At 44.7% G+C, this 23132-nt stretch overlaps 1 protein-coding gene across 10 annotated transcripts in view; it reads right to left on the bottom strand.

The window, feature by feature from the left end:
- TRIM2 (tripartite motif containing 2) overlaps positions 1–23132 on the bottom strand; it is a 187194-nt gene that overhangs the window by 81128 nt on the left and 82934 nt on the right. Inside the window, exon 1 of one of the 10 annotated variants that reach the window (XM_057302188.2) lies at positions 330–577. The exons of 8 other annotated variants lie outside the window; for them this stretch is intronic. In XM_057302188.2, the coding sequence (XP_057158171.1) occupies positions 330–332 (3 nt within the window). In that variant the 5' untranslated portion in view covers positions 333–577. Of the gene's footprint in view, positions 1–329; positions 578–23132 lie in introns of those variants that run through there. One more of the 10 variants, XM_057302187.2, reaches the window with a different exon arrangement.

Genomic DNA, 23132 nt, shown 5'->3' with positions numbered 1-23132 from the left:
ACTTGTTAATTTGGTGCCTTTGTTTAAGCAAAGAATGGGTCTGCATTTTACAGCTACAGAGGATGCAGCATCGCCATGAGAGATGAAGGGAGAAAAAGGAACCGAGAGAGCAGGAGAAATCAGTTATCCACCTGGCACAATACTAAGCAGTCTGAACATTTAGGACCTACCCATTTCTGAAGACAAACAGACTAACCAACGAGGCAAAGAATTAAATCCTCCCAAGTCTGTCGCTGCAGCTACGCGGCAATCCAAAAGAACAACGCACGTTTCTGCTAACACTTCAAGTTGGGAAGCACCATGCAAAGAGACTGGTTAAAATTCCCTACCATGCAGTGCGGCCATCATCAGAAGCCCAGCATATCTTCTGCTCTAAGTAGTGATGTGCCAGTTCATGCACAGAACAGAGGAAGAGAAAAATGGAGGAAATGAGAGAAGGCTGGAAGTCGGCAGGAATGTTTCTGGGTCATTAACAAGTGGAAGACCCCCTTCAGTATTCACACCAATCGGTCTTGATCTTACAGGACATCTTTTTCCCACTGAGCGTCTGTTGAAAAGACTGCAGCAAACCAGGCAAGGGATTATGGGATAGGGATGCAGCAGCGAGCTGCAATGAGATTCGTGGGTGGCTTGCTTTCCCTCTGAGTCAGCAGTCAGCTGTTTCCATGCTCTCGTGCTGGGCCGCTGAGCTCCATCACCAGAAAGTGACTGCAGGATTAACCAGGGGAGAGGCGACCAGTGCAGTCTCCGCGCAACGCAGCCGGGGCAGGTACAGGGAGTGCTACAAATCAGACGAAGGGAGTGCTGGGACGCAAACGGTGAACGCAGTGAGAAGAGATTCTAGGAAGAAACTGGGCATATGGTACCTCAATATGAAAAGTTCACATTTAGAGAAGAGCTTTGCGTGAGTGTGAGAGCACACACTTGCTCGTTAGAAAGAGAGACGATTGATTTCCTTAGATGTCTCAAGTAGCTTGAAACACATATCATAATTTTTTTAAATGCAAAAAACAAACAATCAAACAAACAGTCCAGTTCCACAAGCCCTTACTACTTTTCCTCTCTTGGTATTTACCCCAGGGCAGGGTCTATAAAGTACGGTTCCACAAAGTCAAATCATGCAATGACATTTCTTTGCTTTTTGTGGTTCTAATGATTCAGAGAAAAATCATATGGTACATATTTTGATTCGGGGATAACCAGAACTTGTTCTTCTTCTGATCATGAAGTTTTCAGTTAAAAGTTGAGAAACTTGACAAATAACATAACTTAATTTCCTGCCAAGTCATTAAACTTAGTTGTAAAAGGTATAAATAATGTAAAAATGATCAGCAAGTAGCCATATGATAGTGATTAGGTCTCCATATTACAAATAATAATTTAGAATAAAAAATCTTACATATCAGAGTAGAATTCACAACCGTTCCTTTTTCTACAACAATAAAGGCAGGGAACAGTATTGCATCCTATTCCTTGGTTAGTTACTAGTTTCAAAGGGATTGCTAATAATGTTTATTTTTAAAAACTGGGCATCTGCATATTTGATTACATTAATATTTATCACATTCTTTCCACGCAGTCAAGCATTACAGTGAGCCCTTGAAGGGGCCTCAGCTCTGCAGAGCAGTGGTGATTACCTTTGGTGGTAGTAGGAGGAGGGGGATCACAGAGAATACAGCAAAATTGACAGACCCCAGAAATGCACATACATGCCAACTTTGGCGTGCCATTTTAGGTGATACACAGTTCTCAAAATCCCAGTTAACACCCTATCTTAGAAGTTTTGTGGATTTTTTTAAAGCTTCATTGAATTGTAATTCACATACCATATAATTCACCCATTTAAAGTGTACAATTTAATGGCTTTTAGTATATTCATAGATGTGGGCAACTATTACCACAGCCAATTTTGGAACATTTTCATCACCTCAGACAAACAAACAAACAAACACCCAACCCATACCCTTTAGCTATCACTCTCTTCCCTCCCACATCACATCCCCACAGTCCTAAGCAATCACTAATCTACTTTCTGTCGCTAAAGGTTTCCCTATTCTGGAATGGAATCATATAATATGTGGTCTTGCGTGTCTTGCTCTTTTCACTTGGCAGAATGTTTTCCAAGTTCATCCATGTGGTAGCATGTGTCAGTCTTTCGTTCCTTTGTATGGCTGAACGATATTCCATTGCGTGAATTTAGCACATTTTGTTCATCTGTTCGTCAGTCGATGGACACTGGGTTGTTTCCACTTTTTGGCCATTATGAACAGTGCTGCTATAAACATTTGTGCACAAGGTTTTGTGCGGACATATGTTCTGCTTTAGAAGTTTACAGTTTAATTAGGACCCACTCCTAAAGCTGGAAGCAGGCTACCCCCACTGAGTTTTACAAGCCTAAGACAGGCCATCAGACAGGTGTCTGACTTACTACAACAGGAGTCCTTTCTTCTTCTCATTCTGCTACTAAGCCTATCCCAAAGCCAAATTCATCAAATGCTGACCCCGCCCCCCAGCACATTCTTTGTCCTGATCTCTCTCATTCTCTTCTTCCAGTCAACCCAGATTCTTGAGACCTATAACTAGACCAGGTCTCTGTTCTCTGAAGGTGGAGAAGTGGGAGAGATCTTTGGTCTCGTTGCTGGGCTTCCAGCCAGAGGATGTTAACTTACTCATTCAATCATTCATTCCAATGAACACTTGTTGAGTGTCGTGTGTTCCAAGCACTGAGTAGGCAATGAGGATACAGAGAAGAATTTAATATTTCTGAGCCCTCAGGGAGGTCACAGTCTAGTGTGGGAGATGGATTAGTAAGCAGGCAATTGCAATGCAGAGTAGTAAATGCTTGACAGCAAGAGGAAGCAAATGCTCTGGGCGCCCACAGAAGGGATACACAGGGCCAGGGAGGTGTGCGGAGCATTGCAGGCACTGAGTGCAGCACAGTCAAAGGCATGAGATGGTTCATGGGACCTGAGAGTAATACCTAAGTATAGCTGAAGCCTGGGGTAAAGGTGGAACAAATACAGGTGATATCTGTTTCTGATCTTTTACCTGGAATTGGGAATATTTTTCCCCTGGAAATAGCATTACATAGGATAGCTGGGTTTCAAACACCCTCACCACAATGGCTTAACTACTATATGGGTTAAATGGGTTTTGGGGGCTCAGCTGTGAATCTAACAAACACACATAATATTGCTTATTATAGGAAAATGCAGCCTCATTTTTAGCATATGTCTTGGCAAATGAATCCAACTGTTTATAAGTTGGGGCTTGGGTAACCGTGGGAGGCCCCCACGGAAGTGCCAAGCATCATCTCCTTGGCACTTCCTGAAAACAGGTAGGTAGATGGTAATAGTGGCTGCTGGTTATGCTTCTGAGTTGGAGTTTCCCGTATTGTGGCCTCAAGTGGCCGGACTCGGGGGTCTCAAGGGCAGAGAAGAGCCCAGGATTCTTGGGATTACAGCCACTGCACACCTTATTGACTTCTTGGAGCTGTCTTGCCTCTCCCCACTGTTTCCATCCAGCTGAATGGAGATTAGAGCTAAACTGCCATCAGCCAGTCTGACTACGATTTGTGCACTGGAGAAGTATACAGGCAGTGCCTATGCATAAGAAGAGGATGTACGCTACTGAATTGGGATTGGCAGGAGCATGAGAGATAGCGATCCAGTATTTACTGACCCTGTATGATGTGCCAAGTTCAATCCATTGCACTTTATATACAGTCTGCCTATCCCTGCTCAAGAAAATTTATCCCAGAAAATGAACATCTTAGGATGGCATACAAAGTAATTTACAATCCGGCATCTGCTTCCTGATTATTTTCCACCCTCTGTCCTCCCTAGTCACACTCTGTTCATAAGACATTCTGTTACTGGAAAGCGGTCCCGATCCAGACCCCAAGAGAGGGTTCTTGGATCTCCTGCAAGAAGGAATTCAGGGCGAGTCCACAGTGCAAAGTAAAAGCAAGTTTATAAATAAAGTAAAGGAATAAAAGAATGGCCACTCCATAGACAGAGCAGCCCTGAGCGCTGCTGGTTCCCCATTTACATGGTTATTTCTTGATGATATGCTAAACAAGGGGTGGATTATTCATGCCTCCCCTTTCTCGAACATATAGGGTAACTTCCTGACGTTGCCATGGCATTTGTAAACTGTCGCAGCGCTGGTGGGAGTGTAACAGTGAGGAGGACCAGAGGTCACTCTGGAGGCCATCTTGGTTTTGGTGGGTTTGGGCCGGCTCCTTTACTACAACCTGTTTTATCAGCAAGGTCTGTATGTTGTGCCGACGTCCTATCTCATCCTATGACTTAGAATGGCTTAACCATCTGGGAATGCAGCCCAGTAGGTTTCAGCCTCATTTTACCTGACTCCTATTCAAGATGGAGTTGCTCAGGTTCAAACACCTCTGACAATTCCACATGTATTTTTTTAGCAGTGGCTCTCAGCCAAGGAATGGTACCAACCCCTCCCATGGGGTAGTAGGGTGTGCATTTGGAAATGTCAAGGGGCACTATGGCTGTCATACCCAGTGTGTGTGGGGGTGGGTAACTACTAACATTTAGTGCCTATGTGTAGGGATGCCAAACCTGCTCCGATGCTTGGGAGAGTACGTTAAAAGTACATCTGTCCCCACAACACTAATGTCAGTAGCATCTCCTTTGAGAAACACTAATCTCTAGGCTCACTTACCACTTCTTCTGCCAGGAACACTCTCAGCCTCTCCTGCCTCCTGCCCCTGGTTAACTTCTTGCGCTCCTTTAGAACTCAGCAAAGCCACCACTCACTTTAGGAAGGATTCTCTGAGTCTTCCTCTGATGCCCAGATCCTCCCACCCACAGTCTGGATTGAGTACCACTCCTGTGTACTCCACAGCATTCTTGCTGGAAACTGTTGAAGGTTCCATCTTTTACCTTTAACTCACTAACCCTTAGTGCAGTGCCTGTCACATACTAGGTGCCCAATAAGTAGATAGGGAATGATGAAAGTTCTATGAATAAACAAATGACATAATATGACATAAAGGTGAAAGTTCATCTCAGAATTAGTTGGATCAGAGACTGTTATGGATAGGCAATTCTTCATATCTGGTAGTTTATGATTTAGAAGGTACCTTCATAGGCCAGGAGTGGTGGCTTACGCCTGTAATCCCAGCACTTTGGGAGGCTGAAGTGGGTGGCTCACAAGGTCAGGAGTTCAAGACAAGCCTGGCCAAGATAGTGAAACCCCGTCACTAATAAAACTACAAAAATTAGCTGGGTGCAGTGGCAGGTGCCTGTGATCCCAGCTACTCAGGAGGCTGAGGCAGGAGAATCTTGAACCTGGGCAGCAGAGGTTGCAGTGAGCCGAGATCATGCCACTGCACTCCAGCCTGGGTGACAGAGTGAGACTCCATCTCAGAAAAAAGAAAGTACCTTCATAGATTTTCTCTTTGATCCTCAAAGCTAACCCAGAAACGGGTAGAGCAGGCATTGTTATTTTAGTGGAAATTGAGATTTAGAAAGGTAAAGTGACCAGCCCAGGATGGAGTAGCCATAATGTAATAGAGGTGAACTAGAGTCCAGGTCTTGTGGCTGGCACCGTTCCTCTTTCAGTATGTCACCTGCCCCAGGATGTGCAAGAACAGGAACAGTAATCAGGCAACTCCAGAGTAGAACAAAGCCAGCTAAGTAGAGAGGTGATGTGTTTCAGTGTGAGATAGATATAACCAACTAGAAGAGGCAAACAAATCAGGAGCTTATAAACACTGCCTAATGCAATCATTTCATTTTCTGTGTCTCTGATTTCAACAAGCTTTATTGCGGTTGGAGGAGGCAGATAGGGAGAGATTAGTCAACAGATATAAAGCTACAGTTAGATAGAAGGAATAAGTTCTGGTGTTCTATTGTACAGTAGAGTGACTACAGTTAACAATAATGTATCGTAGATTTCATTTTTTAACTTGTATTTTTTGAGACAGGGTGTCACCCTGTCACCCAACCTGGAGTGCAGTGGCGTGACTGCTGCTCGACCTCCTGGGCTCAAGCAATCCTCCCACCTTAGTCTCCCCAGTAGCTGGGACTACAGGCGTGTACCACCATGCTAAGTTAATTTTTTGTATTTTTTTATGGAGACAGGGTTTTGCCATGCTGCCCAGGCTGGTCTAGAACTCCTGGGCTCAAGTGATATGCCCATCTCAGCTTCCCAAAGTGTTGAAATTACAGGCATGAGCCACTGCACCTGGCCTGTATATTTCAAAATAGCTAGAAGAGAGAATTTTGAATGTTCTCACTACAAAGAAATAATAAAGGTATGAGGTGATGCATATGCTAAGTACCCTGATTTAATTATTACACAATGTGCATCCATATTGAAACATCACACTGTACCTCATTAACATGTCAAGTAGAAAAAAATTTTAAAGATATAAAGAAAAACCAACATAAAAACTTTATGAAAAGTATTGCCCAATGGTTTTATGAAAGAAGATGGTAAGAAGTAATTATTTCCAGCCTTCAGTTCAGTCATGAGCAACTGGAGAGGAAGTATTGTTATGATGGATCTCACAGTTCAGCACTCCAGGTGTGGCCCTCAAAGCCAAGCTCCTTCTGGACAGTCCAGACTCTCTGTAGTCAGTTTGATTGAGTGGTTTGGGTTGGACCCCAAGAGGCCGAGCCCCTTCCTCTCTACTGGCAGTAGCCCTGGTGAGGCCTCCTATGTTTAGGGGTTGGGATCATTCATTAGTGGCTGTGGGGGAGGTTTTAAGGACAAACAGGACTGTCAGGAAGTAATGATGAATGAAGCAGAAAGGACTTTCTCTTAAGCATCCTTAAAAGAGAAAAGGTGCAAGTTGGCCTTAACCTATTGGGGTTATGTGGATAGGAGTAGATTAATTGGGAACCAGCTGACCCAGTTCCAACCCAAGAATTCACACCAGAACTGGCCTGGCCTTCAGATGACCCTTTAATGTTATACACTGCACAAGTGATTGTGTGCCAGGTGGTATACAAGGCACTGGTGACAAAAAAATAAATGACACGAACAGAACCTCTCAAAATCACTCCTGGGGACTGAGTTATCTGCCTTCAGCTCAGAGTCTCAAGGATCAGGATAGCCCTTTGCAGCCGGGCTGTATTTGCAGTAAAGGTGACCCAGGTCAAGCACCCCTGACTCCCTGCCCAGTATGTTTCCCACAGGGAGCTGCCCCAAACTGAAGACATATCCAGGTGGGATCTGCCCAGCACAGAGCAGAGCAAGACCATCACTTTGCTTGCTCCAGGCTCTATCCTTCTATTAATTACCTCTGAGGTCCTGGCACTTTTCTCATATTGACTCATATTGGACATAAATTCATGCCCAGCAACCCTATCCAAGGAGGAATTTTGGTTGGTCTGGTATCATTTATTCTTATGGAACTCAGGATGCTTTTTTTTCTAGGTACTAAAAAACCATCCCATTAATATTCCTTCTCTAGCATTACTCTTGATAGGGAGTTCTGTAGTTTTGTAGAAAAGACTGAAGTAGGCCTGGTGTGGTGGCTCACGCCTGTAATCCCAGCACTTTTGGAGGCCAAGGTGGGCAGATCCCTTGAGGTCAGGCGCTCGAGACCAGCCTGGTCAACATGGCAAAACCCCGTCACTACTAAAAATACATAAATTAGCCAGGCATGGTGGCGCGTGCCTGTAGTCCCAGCTACTTGGGAGGCTGAGGCAGGAGAATCACTTGAACCCAAGAGGCCGAGGTTGTAGTGAGCTGAGATGGGGCCTCTGTACTCCAGTCTGGGTGACAGAGTGAGGCCCTGTCTTTAAAAAAGAAAAGAAAAGAAAAAAAAAAAAGACAAGCAAAACACAAGGCTCTGCCATGCACTGATTATTAAATGCCCAAGTAATAACATGTCTACTCCTTCATTATTCTTTGTCCTGCTCTGACTGTAACAAAAAGCAAAAGCATGCAAACACAAAGCTCTTTTGTTTCGCCCATTGTTTGGCCTGGAGAATTCAAAGTTGACTCTATCTATCTTGAGTATACCCGGAATGTAATCTCCCGGTGCTAACTATGGGTTCCTGATTGCATCCGTGTCCACATCGATGTGCACATCGGTATCAAGTATTGTTTTTCTCTTAAGCAGAGCTCCATTACCACACTTCTCATTTTAACAATTAAATTCAAGGCGGTGTCAAGTTCCTGCTTGCCTCACCAGTTTACCTTGTTTAATTAATGCAGTGGTTTTGACTACAGGGCTGGGATTTAAGAGTTCGGGAGTCTCCGTGGGCGACTGAGCTGGTGGAGGCTGAACAGAGGGCCCCCAGGGCCGGGGCGGGAGCAGGGAGGTGGCCGAGGCGGGAGCAGGGAGGTGGCCGAGGCGGGCGCGCTGCTAATAATGCCTGCCTCTTCCACACATTCTTTCCTCTCGGTCCCAGATAGTGGATTACTTTTAGACCAACATGTAATTCAGAGAGAACCTCACAAATGTTCCTCTCTACTGACCAAATCACCCGACCTCTACGATTCCATCCTGCGGTCCTAACCACCGACCTGGGGAAATCTCAGACAGCCCCGGCCACGCATGCCAGGCGGAGCCCTAGGGGCTTTCACCCCGCAGGCTCTGCCGGGGCCCGGGCTCCATAGCAACAGGCCCCGCCCCGAGGCGGGAGCCGAGCTGCGCTCAGGCGGAAGAAAAGAAGGCGGGTCCCCTCCACCCAGATGGCGATTGCGCGCCGGTATTCCGAACCTCTGTCTTTCCCCCACCCCCTCTAGGTTTCCTTTTCTAACCTTTTTCTCTCACCAGGAAATAGAACCACTTTGTAAAAGAACTGATTCAAGTGGTGGTGATGTGGGGAAGAGGAGGGAGTAAGGCCCGCGGTGACAGCATTAAAAGCTGGGAGCCCTGGGGATCGCCCCCGCCTGGCCCTCCAGCAACAGGAGTTCTCCCGACTGTGGCCTTTTCCCTTGTCCGGGGTCGACAGCTCTTTGCCTGCTTACCCTGGAGGGTTCTGAGCCGATGCGCCCATGCTGGGGGTGGGACTTTCTCCGAGTAACATGCTTGGGTTTCCATGCTTTGAAACCTGGAGGTGACACTGAAGTAGGAGCCTGGGCACCTTGGCAGAGGGAGCTAATCAGAGGACAGGGGAATCTGACACCATCCTCAGAAGGCTGCCCCTCCAACATGTTACCAGAAGAGTCTTTTCCTAAGCAACCTGCCTGGCACTACAACTCAGGGTCACTTTCATCCACGATTAGAATCCTATGATGAAAGTCAGAATGCATCTGCGATTAAGGCACGGGCTCTGGAGACATATCTGGATTTGCTTTATCTGCAGGTTGCTCCTTGCCTGTCTGTTAGCTCGTTTGTAAAATGCTACCTCCTGATGCCATTGTGATGATTAAATGATCCAGTGTGTCACTGTCAGCCCCATGCCTAACACACAGTAAGTCTCAGGTGCGGTAGTGGAGAAGAGGATGGGCTCTAGAGCCAAGAATGGGTTTGGATACTGGCTCTGCCACTTACAAGTTGTATAACCCTGGGTAAGTAATTTAACCTGTATTCCTCAATTACCTCAAGTGTACGGGGGATGACAAGGGTACTGACTACATAGCGTTGTTAGGAGAAGGAAATGTTTTGTTTAGTCTATGTAAAGAACCTGATCTAGGCCGGGTGCGGTGGCTCACGCCTGTAATCTCAGCACTTTGGGAGGCTGAGACACGTGGATCACCTGAGCTGAGGAGTTCAAGACTAGCCTGGCCAACATGGTGAAACCCTGTCTCTATTAAAAGTACAAAAATTAGCCGGGCATGGTGGCAGGCGCCTGTAATCCCAGCTATTCAGGAGGCTGAAGCACAAGAATCGCTTGAATCCCGGAGGCGGACGCGCCAGTGAGCAGAGACTGTGTCACCGCACTCCAGCCTGGGGGACAGAGCGAGACTCCATCTCAAAAAAAAAAAAAACAACACATGATCCAATGCCTGATGCATCATAAGCAGTCAGAACATAAATTATTACTATCATTATTATGGCCACTACTAGATTTATGAGTTCCTTTAGAAATGACTGATAATTCACTTTTTTTACTCCTGGAGCTGGGCTCATTTAAGGATTCAGTAAGCATTTGTGGGGTTTTTTTGGACATATGAATAGTTTAATAAAACACTACACTTCATCACCTTTTCATAAGCCAAATAAAATACATCAATAAATGATAGCGAGCAGAATCATGCAAAATCAGAAGAGATATGCCTATACAGTTTTGTTTTGCTTTTTTTTTTGAGACAGAGTCTCACTCTGTTTCCCAGGCTGGAGTGTGGTGGCGCTATCTCAGCTCACAGCAACCTCAGCCTCCTGGGTGCAAGCAATTCTCCTGCCTCAGCCTCCTGAGTAGCTGGGATTACAGGCATGTGCCACTATGTCCAGCTAATTTTTTTGTATTTTTAGTAGAGATGGGGTTTTGGCATGTTGGCCAGGCTGATTTCAAACTCCTGACCTTAAATGATCTGCCTGCCTCGGCCTCCCGAAGTGCTGGGACTACAGGCGTGAGTGACCGCGCCTGGTGCCTAGACACTTATCACACCAGGCTGGACACAGCCTCCCTCTGCATCCTCACCCACTTAGCACTGGTGTCTCCCTGCTGGTTTTGACACAGCTGAGAGGCTGCAGTGCTACTTTGTTACTCTTGCTGAGGTCTCACACTAACTCTAGTCCCAGGCCAGTCCCAGGAAGGAAGAGAGTCTGTTCATGCCTACCTGCCACTGGTTCTCATGAGAAAGAAACCTGGACTTTTGTGCTGGTCAGCGGCCTGTGGAAATGAGTCCTCAGTGGCCAGCATCTCTCCCTTAGAGCCAGCAGCCTTCTTAAAAAGATCAGAAGAGAAATGATTCCTTTTGGTCCCCTTCCAGCGTCAGTTTTGCCCTTTGATGTAAGTCATCGTCTCTGGACATGAGAACGGGAGGCCTCACTTCCACATCCTCCTCCAAATGAATGCACTCTAAACAAACATTGATGCGCCTCTCAAGGTTGGCATTGCATCTGGACCAGTGCCAGGAAGCCACAAGGCCACCAGAGGCAGAGGGGAAGAGCAAGGGCGGAAGAATAGAAGTCAAGCAGCAGCAGATGGAATGTGTGCACGGTCAGGTGAGGCCTGACCCGAGGGTGTTGTGAGCCCTTGGTCAGGGTGAGCCCAGTGCCAAGCAGAGCCATCCATGACCTTAGGGCCAATGCTAGGCACCCTGACTCTTCCTTGATAATGTCTCTCATCCTCTATTCTTCCTCCCCCTTTCTCCCACCCTCTTTCCTACTCCCTATCCACTTCATTCAACAGATTTTTAACTTAGCTTCTGCTGTGTGCTAGGCACTGTGTTAGGAGCCACAGATAGTCACTATCCTTAAGGAATGTACACATTCTCATAACAGAGACAGATACTAAATCTCAAATAATAAACTAAATTAAATTACTTGAAATAGAAGTTAATTAAGCTTCAGACAATTAACAATTTTTATCTGTGGCCTCTACTTCAGACCCACCTAGGAAATACAGGCATGTTGGTATTCTGTGGTGGATAAGAATCCAGGCCCTGGAATCAGACAAATGTGGGTACAAATCCCAGCTCTGATACTGCCCAACAGTGTGATTTTGGCCAAATTACACCACCTCTCTTACCCTCCTTTTCTTCATCTGTAAAAAGTAAAAGAGATACTTTTTACTTTTTAAAAGAGATACTTTTTATAGGGTTGTTATGAGGATTAAACAATGCCCAAAAGATGCTTAGCACATTGCCTGGCACATAGGAAGACTCAAAATATGTGAACTATTGTTGCTGTTTAATTATACAAGCAAAGAGGTCAGCAAACCTTTTCTGTAAAGGGCCAGTATAGCAAACACTTTATTGACTTGTGAGTCAATACAGTATCCGTTGCAACTGCCCAATTTTATTGTAGTGTTAGAGCAGCCATTAACAGTAGGTAAAGGGGCTGGGTGTGGTGTCTCATGCCTGTAATCCCAGCACTTTCAGAGGCTGAGGCAGGCAGATTGCTTGAGCTCAGAAAATTGAGACCAGCCTGGGCAACATGGCAAAACCCTGTCTCTACAAAAAATACAAAGAAACTAGCCATGCATGGTGGTGCACACCTGTAGTCCCAAATACTTCGGAGGCTGAGGTGGGAGGATCGCTTGAACCCGGGAGGAGAGGTTGCAGTGAGCTGTGATTGCACCATGCACTGCCATCCTGAGCAACAAAGACAGACCCTGTCTCAAAATAAATAAGTATATAAACAAATAAATAACAGTTGGTAAAGGAATGATTATAACTGTGTTCAATAAAATTATATTTATAAACACTGAAACTTGAAATAATTTTCTCATGTCACAGAATATTATTTTTCTGTTGGTTTTTTCCAAATTATTTAAACATGTAAAAACCATCATTAGCTCACTGGTTGTACAAAAACAGGCCGTGGGCCAGATTTGGCTCACAGGCCATAGTTTGCCCGCCCCTGCTCAAGCCTAACAAAATGGCTGACACACCTTTTGTAGATTTTGCTTCAGAGGAAAATCCAGTTGGTGGGTCTGTAATACCCTAACTCACTGTCTGGACATTAAGACACAAACTGGTCTGACTAACATTATAAACCAACCCAAGGATAGCAAAAACCTCGTAAATGAAAAACAATACCTACAGTTTACTTGTGCATAAGCCAAGATAAGTAAGTAAACAGAACTTACCATTGGCTTGTGCAGAAGATAAGAAATGGAAAAGATAATCAGTTCCTTAGACGCATGATCACCCTGTGTTTTGCAGGTGGAGGCAAGCTGCTCCTGACAGGTGCAAGAACTGACTGTGTGTGTACTTTGCTTCTCAGTGCTGTGCACAGACACGTGCAGCAAGAACCATCTCAGAGGGTCACAAACCCCCTAGATTTTACCCACAGAAGATGGGAGAAAAAAGAACCTGTGATGAATGAAGAAAGCTGGGGAAAATGAGGGAAGGCAGGAGGAACCTGCCAGAAACAGGCCAAGTCCCACCAACATGGAAATCAGATCACAAATGATTTAGCTGTAAAACAGGTATCCCAAGTTATGCCATGTAATTCCCAATTCCATTCTTTCCTTTCCTTCTCCCTTTCCCTCTTAAGTATCTGTGGATAGAAACAGGATGTTATGTTTTACTTTCTCCTGCAATGTAGGAAGATATTTATTCTCTAGTTCATATCCAATTATTTGCAGGCCAGAAATTCTTTCTCTAATAATATTAAAATATGTACCTGTTCCAAAGACACTGCAATTAATAAAGTTGTTTCCCTCGACCCAGAGGAAATGCAAAGCTTTCTTATAAATCCATTCCAAGAATCAAATTTGTTCTTGTACATCTTCAAAAAACTATGTGTTGCTAGGTGCAGTGGTACACACCTGTAATCTCAGCTACTTTGGAGACTAAGGCAGGAGGATTGCTTGAGCCCAGGAGTTCAAGATCAGCTCGGGCAACATAGTGAGGCCTCCTCTCTAATTAAAAAATGAAGAAGAAGAAGAAGAAGAAAGAAGAAGGAAGAAGAGGAAGCAGGAGAAGAAGGAGAAGAAGGAGGAGAAGAGGAAGGAGAAGGAAAAGGAGAAGAAGAAGAAGAAGATGGCGGCGGCACAGTAGCTCATGTGTGTAATCCCAGCACTTTGGGAGGCTGAGGCAAGAGGATTGCTTGAGGCTAGGATTTCCAGACTAGCCTGGGCCACATAGGGAGACCCCATTTCTACAGAAAAATTTAGAAATTAGCAGGAAGTGATGGCGCATGCCTGTGGTCCCAGCTACTTGGGAGGCTGAGGCAGGAGGGTCACTTGAGCCTGGGAGGTTGAGGCTGCAGCAAGCAGTGATTGTGCCACTGCTCTCTCTCCAGTCTGGGCAATAGAATGAGAGATCCTGTCTCAAGGGGGGGAAAAAAAAAAAAAGGAGGGGGAGGAGGAAGGAGAATAAGAAACCACATATTATCCATGCCTAGCCATTTTTACTAGATAAAGAATTTGCTTATCTAGCCTGATTGACATGTTGAACTGTCCTCAAGGTCAGATGTCACAATAACACCCTCTGACTTAGTAAGGACTCTCCTCTGGGAAGAACATGGCCCAGGTACAGATGTCTCCATCCTTAATAGTTTGAGTCATAGATAACCAGTTGGCTGCCTATCAGGTTGCCACTTGGTTTTAACTACTATCTGCTGAAGAAAGAAAGCAAGTCTATTACCTTAGACTTCTGTCAAAAGCAAAAAGTGAGGATCTGGGATCTAGCAAGGATGTAACTGCATCCAGTGCTCCCCATCCCTAGCCATGAAGAAGCAAAGCCCACAGTCAAGGAACCTGGCACTGCTCTTCGTCTTTGCCCTGCCACATGGCACAGCACTGGTACTCTCTCAACGAAGAGTCACCCCTTCATATGGATCTTCAGTTTTAAACCCAACAACCTGAATCAAGGGCATAAACTCCATCACCTTCTCTATCACTTTCCAATTGTGTGGGGGGCTTCAGTTCAGTTTGGCGGTGCTGATAGGAAGCTTGGGGGCTCCACCCTAGCCTCAGGCCTACCTCCTAGTCCACTTCCCTCCTTGCCTTGGCAGGGCCTCTCCACCAGTAATGAAGCAGGAAGGCAGAAGACTGTCATCCTTTCATAGAATCAGAGGTGTGTTTGAAGTTGGAAACGACCTTGGAGGTGACAGAGTCCTGTGGTTTTAAAGCCATGAAATCCTTTCTCTAGAGAGCTGCCCGGGCCCTGGGGCCCCTGCCAACATGCTCACCTCCCACTCATGCTGCCTCCACCCCCGCCCATCTCTTCAGGACACCTGGTGCTCAGTGGAGATACCCAGTTTGATCACCATTGTATAGACAAAGAAACAGAGCTGGGGAGATGATTTGATCCCAGCCCCCACCATGCCTTACAACCTGCAAGTGGCAAAGCCATTCGCAGATCTCAGGCCTGACTCCGAGTGCCTGCTGCTCTCCATCTGCCCCAGCGTCCTCTCTTTACAGGCAGACCCAGGGAGCTGGAGGTCTGTGCAGGCTGCCTGAGTTTCTTTACAATTTCAGTAGTTCTGTCAAGCCTGTTCCACAACAGACACAAATGGAAATACAACAAGCAAAGGTCTTGCTAAGTGAGACTAGAAAACGATGCTGAGGAATAGCAAATAGCTCTCATGCTGCAGCTGGTCTGCTTGAAGAGTTAATGGTTAAGAGTTTATAAATATGCAAACACCAAGGTCGAACAGCAGGAGTTCCCGAGATAGCAGAGAAACAGGAACCTACCACAAAGGATTATGGTACTAAAAGGTTAAAAATCCGCCCATCCACATGGCAAAGGGCAGGGAATAAATAAACCACGACATCCTGTTAGAGGGGGATTCACAGAGAAGGCAGACTCCTGGGAATAGGAAAGAAAAAAAAAAAGATACAAGACAAAATAGACCAAGGCTAAGTACCAACTTTGTGTAGTTAAGAATCCGCATATCCTCGGAGTGACCTTGACAATAAAAATCCAACACTAAAATAAACATGTAAGAGCGGAGTTACATCATTAGCAGTTGTGCAGACTGTTATGAAGCCTTTTAATCCGGTCAAATTGGTGAGCAGGGTGAAGTGATAAAAGCACACAGATTTATTCAAAGGACCCACGTGGTTGGCATCAGATGGCTAGCATGTTCCAGCACCTTGCCTGCCCCCTGTTCCATAATGGGCCTCAGTAGAATTCCCATTCTATTTTTAATTAGCTATTAACACATGTTTGTTTGCCCCCAGAAATGGGAAAACCCAATCTTCATTTAAACTTAGACTGTAAAAGTTATTCATTATAAAAACAGGTTTCATTTCTATTTTTCTGTTTACTCTAATGGCCAGTGCTCTCCTAGCAGCATCCTGGGACCTTTATCCGGCATACGTGTGGCCTCTCCTCCATTCTCTCTGTACTGTTTCTGGCTTTTCAAGAATCTGTGCACCCGTTTCCTCAGGTCGAAATTCTGAGATAAGTTCAGAAAAGGAGGCCGCCTTGTTTTAGTTCATGGCTAAATGAATGGATCTTCATGAGCAACGAGGCGCTCTTAATGCAAGGTTCCTGCTCCTCCTAGCCCTGCTGTTGCTCCTGCTCCCTGGGTTCTCTGCTCCTGGGTTCTCTGCTCACATGCTCAAATGCTGCCTCCTCTCTGAGGCCTTCCTAACCCTCCTGACTTAAGTGGGTGTGCCCCTTTGTTATGTATCACTCTGCCCCATTTGAATCCTTCATGGCAGTTGTCACAGTTCGTAAAGGAATATTTGTTTGTTTAGTTAGAGGTGTCTCGCCCACAAACCTGTGACCTCCATCGGGGAGGGGGCAGGACCATCCCCCAACGATGGTGCAGCACAAATGCAGTCTTGGCACATGGCTTCCAACAATGTGCGATGAGGAAGGACTGGGTGTCCAGCCTGCCTAGACATTAGCCAGAGCTGTGTGATCAATGCTGCTCTGGAGAACACAGCCTCCTAGACCAGGTACTCCTGTGAAACACCTCAGAACTACTTGTTATGATCGGACATCTGCTAAAGTTCCCTTTGAGCTCTTGTAGAAGGGATCTGTTAGGAAAATGGCGTAAGCAAGATCATCTTAACCTACTTAAGAGTGACACACTCTACAGGAAAAGGTTTTTTTGTTTGTTTGTTTTTCTGAGAGGGAGTCTCGCTCTGTCACTCAGGCTGGAGTGCAGTGGCGCAATCTCGGCTCACTGCAACCTCCGCCTCCCAGGTTCAAGCGATTCTCCTGCCTCAGCCTCCGGAGTAGCTGGGATTACAGCTGTGCGTCACCACGCCCAGCTAATTTTTGTATTTTTAGTAGAGACAAGGTTTCACCATGTTGATCAGGCTGGTCTCAAACTCCAGACTTTGTGATCCGCCTGCTTCGGCCTCCCAAAGTGCTGGGATTACAGGCGTGAGCCACCACGCCTGGCCAGGGAAATGATTTTAATATACTTACTGAAAATATTCTCCTCCAGTCATTGAGGTATGCTTTATAATATATTTACATGGTTATATGGTTATTGGATACATGCAAATACTGGAAGTAATAAAATTAAAACAACTGTTTAAATATTCTGTAGTTCGCTCTTGCTTTTTCATGTATTCTGAATTCATGAGCTGTTAAAATCTGGAGAGCCCTAGAAGCATAGGTAGTAACCTTCTACTGATAATAGAAGCAGTGTAGGAAAAGATACCATTTACCCTAAACTAAGTCCTTTCACAGTGGCTGAAGGTAGTCTAATTACTAAACATTATTTGATTTTTGTTTTAAGTAGGAGAAAAATATTTACTGTTTATGCAAATATGTAGTATAAACTATGATACAAAACCTCTTCCTTCCAACTGGGAGTCTGAAAACAATATTGAAAAGAAAACACTACCAAATAAGATATTGTGTCTTACTTTTATTGCCTGGCTTCAGGTATTTGCAATATTATTAAAGGAAAACATTTTCAAACATAGTCTACCAATTCTTATGCACAGTTAGGCAGCGATAATCTTTTGTATTTAAACCAAGTAAGGAATTGTGGGTATGAGTATGATATTCAGCCTTTATTAGGGATCCTACTTACTGCTGCAGAAAGTTAGGATGCTGGCCAGGCGTGGTGGCTTATGCCTGTAATCCCAGCATTTTGGGAGGCTGAGACGGGTGGATTGTTTGAGCCCAGGAGTACGAGACCAGCCTGGGCAACATGGTGAAACCCCCTCTCTACTAAAAATAGAAAAATTAGCTGGGCATGTGGTGCGTGGATTCAGTCCCAACTACTCGGGAGGCTGAGACAGGAGAATTGCTTGAGCCTGCCTCCCAGGAGGCGGAGGTTGCAGATAACGCCACTGCACTCCAGCCTGGGTGACAGAGCAAGACTCCATCTTACAAAAAAACAAAAAAGAAATTAAGAAAGTTAGGATGCTGTCATGCATAGACATTTCATATTGCTCGAAAATGTTGTTTCTTATTAAGGCAAAGACGAACAAAGGAGACATGTATATACCTAATAAAAGATGTTATGTGTTGAAGAGAAAGGAGAACAAGAAAGGCAAGAGAGAAGACAGAACGAGAAGAAAACCTGGTGCAGGCCACTTACTTCTAACATTCATGTATTCATTCATTTATTCCACTTTCATGCAATGATGATGCAACTGCTTACTAGACACAAGGCACTTTTACACTAAAGGGGATGTGAAGCAGTATCATGGTGATTGCATTCTTTAACACTTACAAATAGAGGATAACTTTCTCTCTTAGTTAGAAAGGAATAGAAAGAAAATAACAGAAAGGCAGAGAGAGAGAGAGAGCACACTATCTTTATGATAAAATCTCCAAAACAATTCTATCAGAGCCAGAGTTCTTTTTTTTTTTTTTTTTTTTTTTTTTGAGACGGAGTCACGCTGTGTCTCCTAGGCTGGAGTGCAGTGGCACGATCTCGGCTCACTGCAAGCTCTGCCACCCGCGTTCACGCCATCCTCCTGCCTCAGCCTCCAGAGTAGCTGGGACTACAGGTGCCCGCTACCACGCCTGGCTAATTTTTTGTATTTTTAGTAGAGATGGGGTTTCGCTGTGTTAGCCAGGATGGTCTCGATCATCTGACCTCGTGATCCACCCACCTCGGCCTCCCAAAGTGCTGGGATTACAGGCGTGAGCCACCACGCCCGGCCGCCAGAGTTATTTTCTAACTAAGGAGACTGAGCACTAATCCTGTCAACAAGGCCTCAGCCACCTCTCATGATCTTATCTAACCCTAATCACCTTCCAAAGGCTCCATCTCCAAATACCATCACAGTGGGGTTAAGCCTTCAACATATGATTTTGGGGGGATTCATGAACATTCAGTCCATAATAGAGAGCCCTTAGGTTTCTGTACAAGACAGTCTGTCTCTTCTGTCTCTGTGACCCCATCTCCTGGCCTCTTGCAGTGACTTAAAGCATCCAAACCTCTTCAAGTGCTGGACATGCTGCAATTCCATGACCCAATCACAGGACATTTAAGCACAGCAGGTCTAGTGCATGCGACTGGAGCTGGAATTGCTACATTTCTTGGCTCCAGGCTTGTTGCCTTCCAACAAGTCTTCTTTAAAAGACTTAAAATGCACTGATTCTATGCCTCCAGAGAATCCTGGGTTATTCCAGTTCTCTCTTTTTCTTAAACCGTTATACCTTTATACATGCTTTTCCTCTCCCTGGAGTCCAGTCCTTTCTTCCCTTGCCAGAGATTCATACGATGCTTCCCAGGGCCAACCTCAAAAGTACTTAGAAGTCAATTTTTGGTCATTGCCAATATATTCTACATGTCTCTCCTGTCTCCAGTAAAGGAATGTGTGATTTTTCACAACTGCTAATTCATTACCTTTACCTCCATGAACTTTGCTTGGGTACAAATTGTGAAATGTGTGATGTCATGTGTCATGCTTTATCAATTTGGAGGTTAGTACTTAATGAAACATGTAAACAACTGAGAACTTGCAAATCTGCCCTAAAAATGATGTGTTAATTGGCTTATGGACTGGTTTCTAAGCATTGCTTGGAGGGTGGACTGACACACACAGAAGCCACTGTCACCATCACCTTCAGGCTCACCCTTACCCAGGGGTTAGATAGGGAGAGGGGCAGAAGGACAAATAAACAAGAAGGCCCAACTTCCTGGGCCCTTTTTCTTGGAGGTAAGAGGTTCAGGTTCAAAGATGAAAGAAACTGAGCTTTGGTTCACCTGGACTCAGAACTGGCTCCTGAGGTCATGCCACTGCCACTCCCCACAATGGCAGGTCACTTACCACACACTCCCACAGAAGCTTTCGAATGACTAGCGAAGGTGTAAGTCACAGAGGGAGGGAGCTGGAGAGCATATTACCAATGGACCTTCTGTTTTTTTGAAAAAAAGATACAATTAAGTTGTAATATTTGTATAATATTTGTATAACCATTTGTATAACCATTCATAGATGTCCTGACTTTGATAAAGTAGAAAGTATGTATGTATACAACTACCACTCATAAATGTGTTTATGTATTTACATTTTCACATTTCATATATTTTGACTCTTTTTTTTTTGAGTCGGAGTCTCGCACTGTTGCCTGGGCTGAAATGCAATGGCGCAATCTCAGCTCACTGCAACTTCCGCCTCCTGAGTTCAAGTGATTCTCCTGCCTCAGCCTCCTGAGTAGTTGGGATTACAGGTGCCTGCCACCACCCTCGGCTAATTTTTTGTATTTTCAGTAGAGACAGGGTTTCACTATGTTGGTCAGGCTGGTCTCAAACTCCTGACCTCGTGATCCACCCACCTCAGCCTCCCAAAGTGCTGGGATTATAGGCATGAGCCACTGCTCCTGGCCTCTTGACTCTTTTTTTATTAGTATGCACACTCCTAAGTAACTAAGAGCCATAAACAATAGCATTAAAGGTATATTAGTACTAAAATTAATATTAATAATCAATTAATCAAAAATGCCTACAACAATGTGGTTATAATATGGTACTAATGTTTACATGCCTAATTGCTAAATGTAGCAACTCCAGCTCCAATTGCATGTAGAAGAAATATATTTAAGAGTCAAAAGACAAGTTAAACCTTAATTTCCCACACCCCAACCCCCAAAAGTTAAATTAGCAAGCAGAAAGCACAACCAAATCTAGCTGATTTTCAATTCTATTTGTTTCCTCAAACACTTATGAGAAAAGACAAGCAATGTAATGTCCTTGATACTGTAAGTTTACAAAGATGTTTAAGACATAATCCTCTGGCTGTACGAGGTGGCTCATGCATATTACATGAGCACTTTGGGAGGCCCAGGCAGGAGGATTGCTTAAGCCTAGGAGTTTGAGACCAGGCCTAGGCAACATAGTGAGACCCCCATCTCTACCAAAAATTTAAAAATTAGCCAGGTATGGTGGTACACACCTATAGTCCTAGCTACTGAGGAGGCTGAGTTGGGAGGATCTCTTGAACCCAGGAGGTCGAGGCTGCAGTGAGTTGTGATTGTACCACTGCACTCCAGCCAAGGTGACAAGAGTGAGACCCTGTCTCAAGAGAAAAGAAAAGAAAGGAAAAAGAAAAGAAAAGAAAAGAAAAGAAAAGGAAAAGACACAATCCTCAGACTCAAAGAACTTGCCATAAAAAAACAAGTATGTAAAGAAACTGCTATATAAAGGACAATCTTCTCCACAAGAAAAGTCCATAGTGGGTTGCTGTGGGATGCAAAGCAGAATTGAGGACAACTACTACTGTTTGTTTAAAAAAAGTAGATCACTAAACGTTCTAGAATTGTCATGTGGTAGCATTTGAGAGGGCTTTAGTGGGTTTGTGGGGCTAAACAGAAAGAGCCAGCATGAATAGGCATACAAGGAAATGAGGTATGGGGCACAGTGAGGGAGTAAGGAGCCTAGTTTTCCATGGTATGAGGTACAAGATGAGGATAAGTAGAAGAAAAGGCTAGAACATGCAATAGAAGCCATGTTGGGGATGGCCTTAACTGTATCCATGCATTCCCATGCTGCTATGAAGAAATACCCGACACTGGGTAATTTATAAAGAAAAAAAGGTTTAATTGACTCACAGTTCTGCAGGACTGGGAAGGCCTCAGTAAACTTACAATCATGGCAGAAGGCACCTCTTCACAGGGTGGCAGGAGGGAGAATGAGTGCAAGCAGAAGAAATGCGAGATGCTTATAAAACCATCGGATCTCAAGAGAACTCTGTCACAATCATGAGTACAGCATGGGGGAAACTGTCCCCATGATTTGATCCCCACCAGATCCCTCCCACGACACATGGGGATTATGGGAACTATTAGGTTGGTGCAAAAGTAATTGCGGTTTCCACCATTACCTCCAGTGGCAAAAACTGCAATTACTTCTGCACAAACCTAATACAATTGAAGATGAGATATGTGGGGGGACACAGCCAAACCATATCACTAACTGCCAATGTTAGCAGAGTACACTCATCAGAGCATTCTGAGAAGCACAGGCAAGTGACAAAACTCTGCTTTAAGAAGACTAATCTGGCTGCAATTAATAGGATAAATTTCCTGAAAGTGAGAAAGCAGGGTCACCAGTAAGGAAATTATCACAACCATTTGCTCATTCACTCATTCATGCATGCATTATTTCATCAATATGTCAAGTACCTGCATGACCATATGTCAAGTACCTACATGTACTGAGGGAGCTTTGGATACAGTGACAAACTGTATGTCACATGGAGCCCTCAGGAGACTTAGAATCTAGGGGGAAAGAAGGTATCATAGTTTAGGTGGTCAAGAATTCTGATGGAGGTGAGCACAGGATGTTGGCAGGGTCCTGGAGGAGGTGACACTTGGGTTGAGCCTTGAGGGAGGAGTAGGGCTTGGTCAAAGGAAGAAGTGTGGAAAAGGTAATCTGACCAGAAGGAATAGCTGGTGCAAAACTGCAAAGCTCTTCAACAACCTGACACATTCAGGTCTGTAAGAAGCTCTAGAAAGAGGTGAATTGAGCCTTCTTTAAAAATGAAAAAGAATCACAGCCATTTATTAACTACTCTGTATGTGCTGGGTACTATTCTATACACACAATAATTCATTTAATTCTCTTAACTTGGTGGGGCACCATGGCTCACACCTGTAATCCCAGCATTTTGGGAGGCTGAGGCAGGTGGATCACTTAAGTTGAGGAGTTCGAAACCAGCCTGGGCAACATGGTGAAACCTCATCTCTATGAAAAATACAAAAAATTAGGCAGGCATGGTTGTGCCTGCCTGTAGTCCCAGCTACTTGGGAGGCTGAGGCAGGAGAATTCCTTGAGCTTGGGAGGTCAAGGCTGTAGTGAGCAGTGATCATGCCACTGCACTCCAACCTGGGCAACAGAGCAAGACCTTGTCTCAAAAAAAAAAAAAAATTATCTTAACTCTATGAAGCAGGCACAGCTTTTCCCATTTTACAGAGGCACAAACTGACTTTGAGTGCTTCAGAAATTTGCTTCTCAGAGTCACACAGCTGTCACCAATGATTAGTGACTTCAAGCCTACATCTTTCTGACTGGAAAACCAATTTGTATTAAGCCCTGAAGGATGGGAAAGAGTGAGTCATACAACAAAAAAGTGGAACAAGCATTCAAGGCAGAGGAAACCTGAAGACATATGTGTGTTAGTGGAGGAAGACCAACTAGAAGCAGTTTG

The sequence above is a fragment of the Pan paniscus genome, chromosome 3, assembly GCF_029289425.2.
Source record: "Pan paniscus chromosome 3, NHGRI_mPanPan1-v2.0_pri, whole genome shotgun sequence".
Classification (NCBI taxonomy): Eukaryota; Metazoa; Chordata; class Mammalia; order Primates; family Hominidae; genus Pan; species Pan paniscus.
Note: the sequence above shows the minus strand (reverse complement) of the source record. Positions and strands in the feature narration are given on the sequence as shown.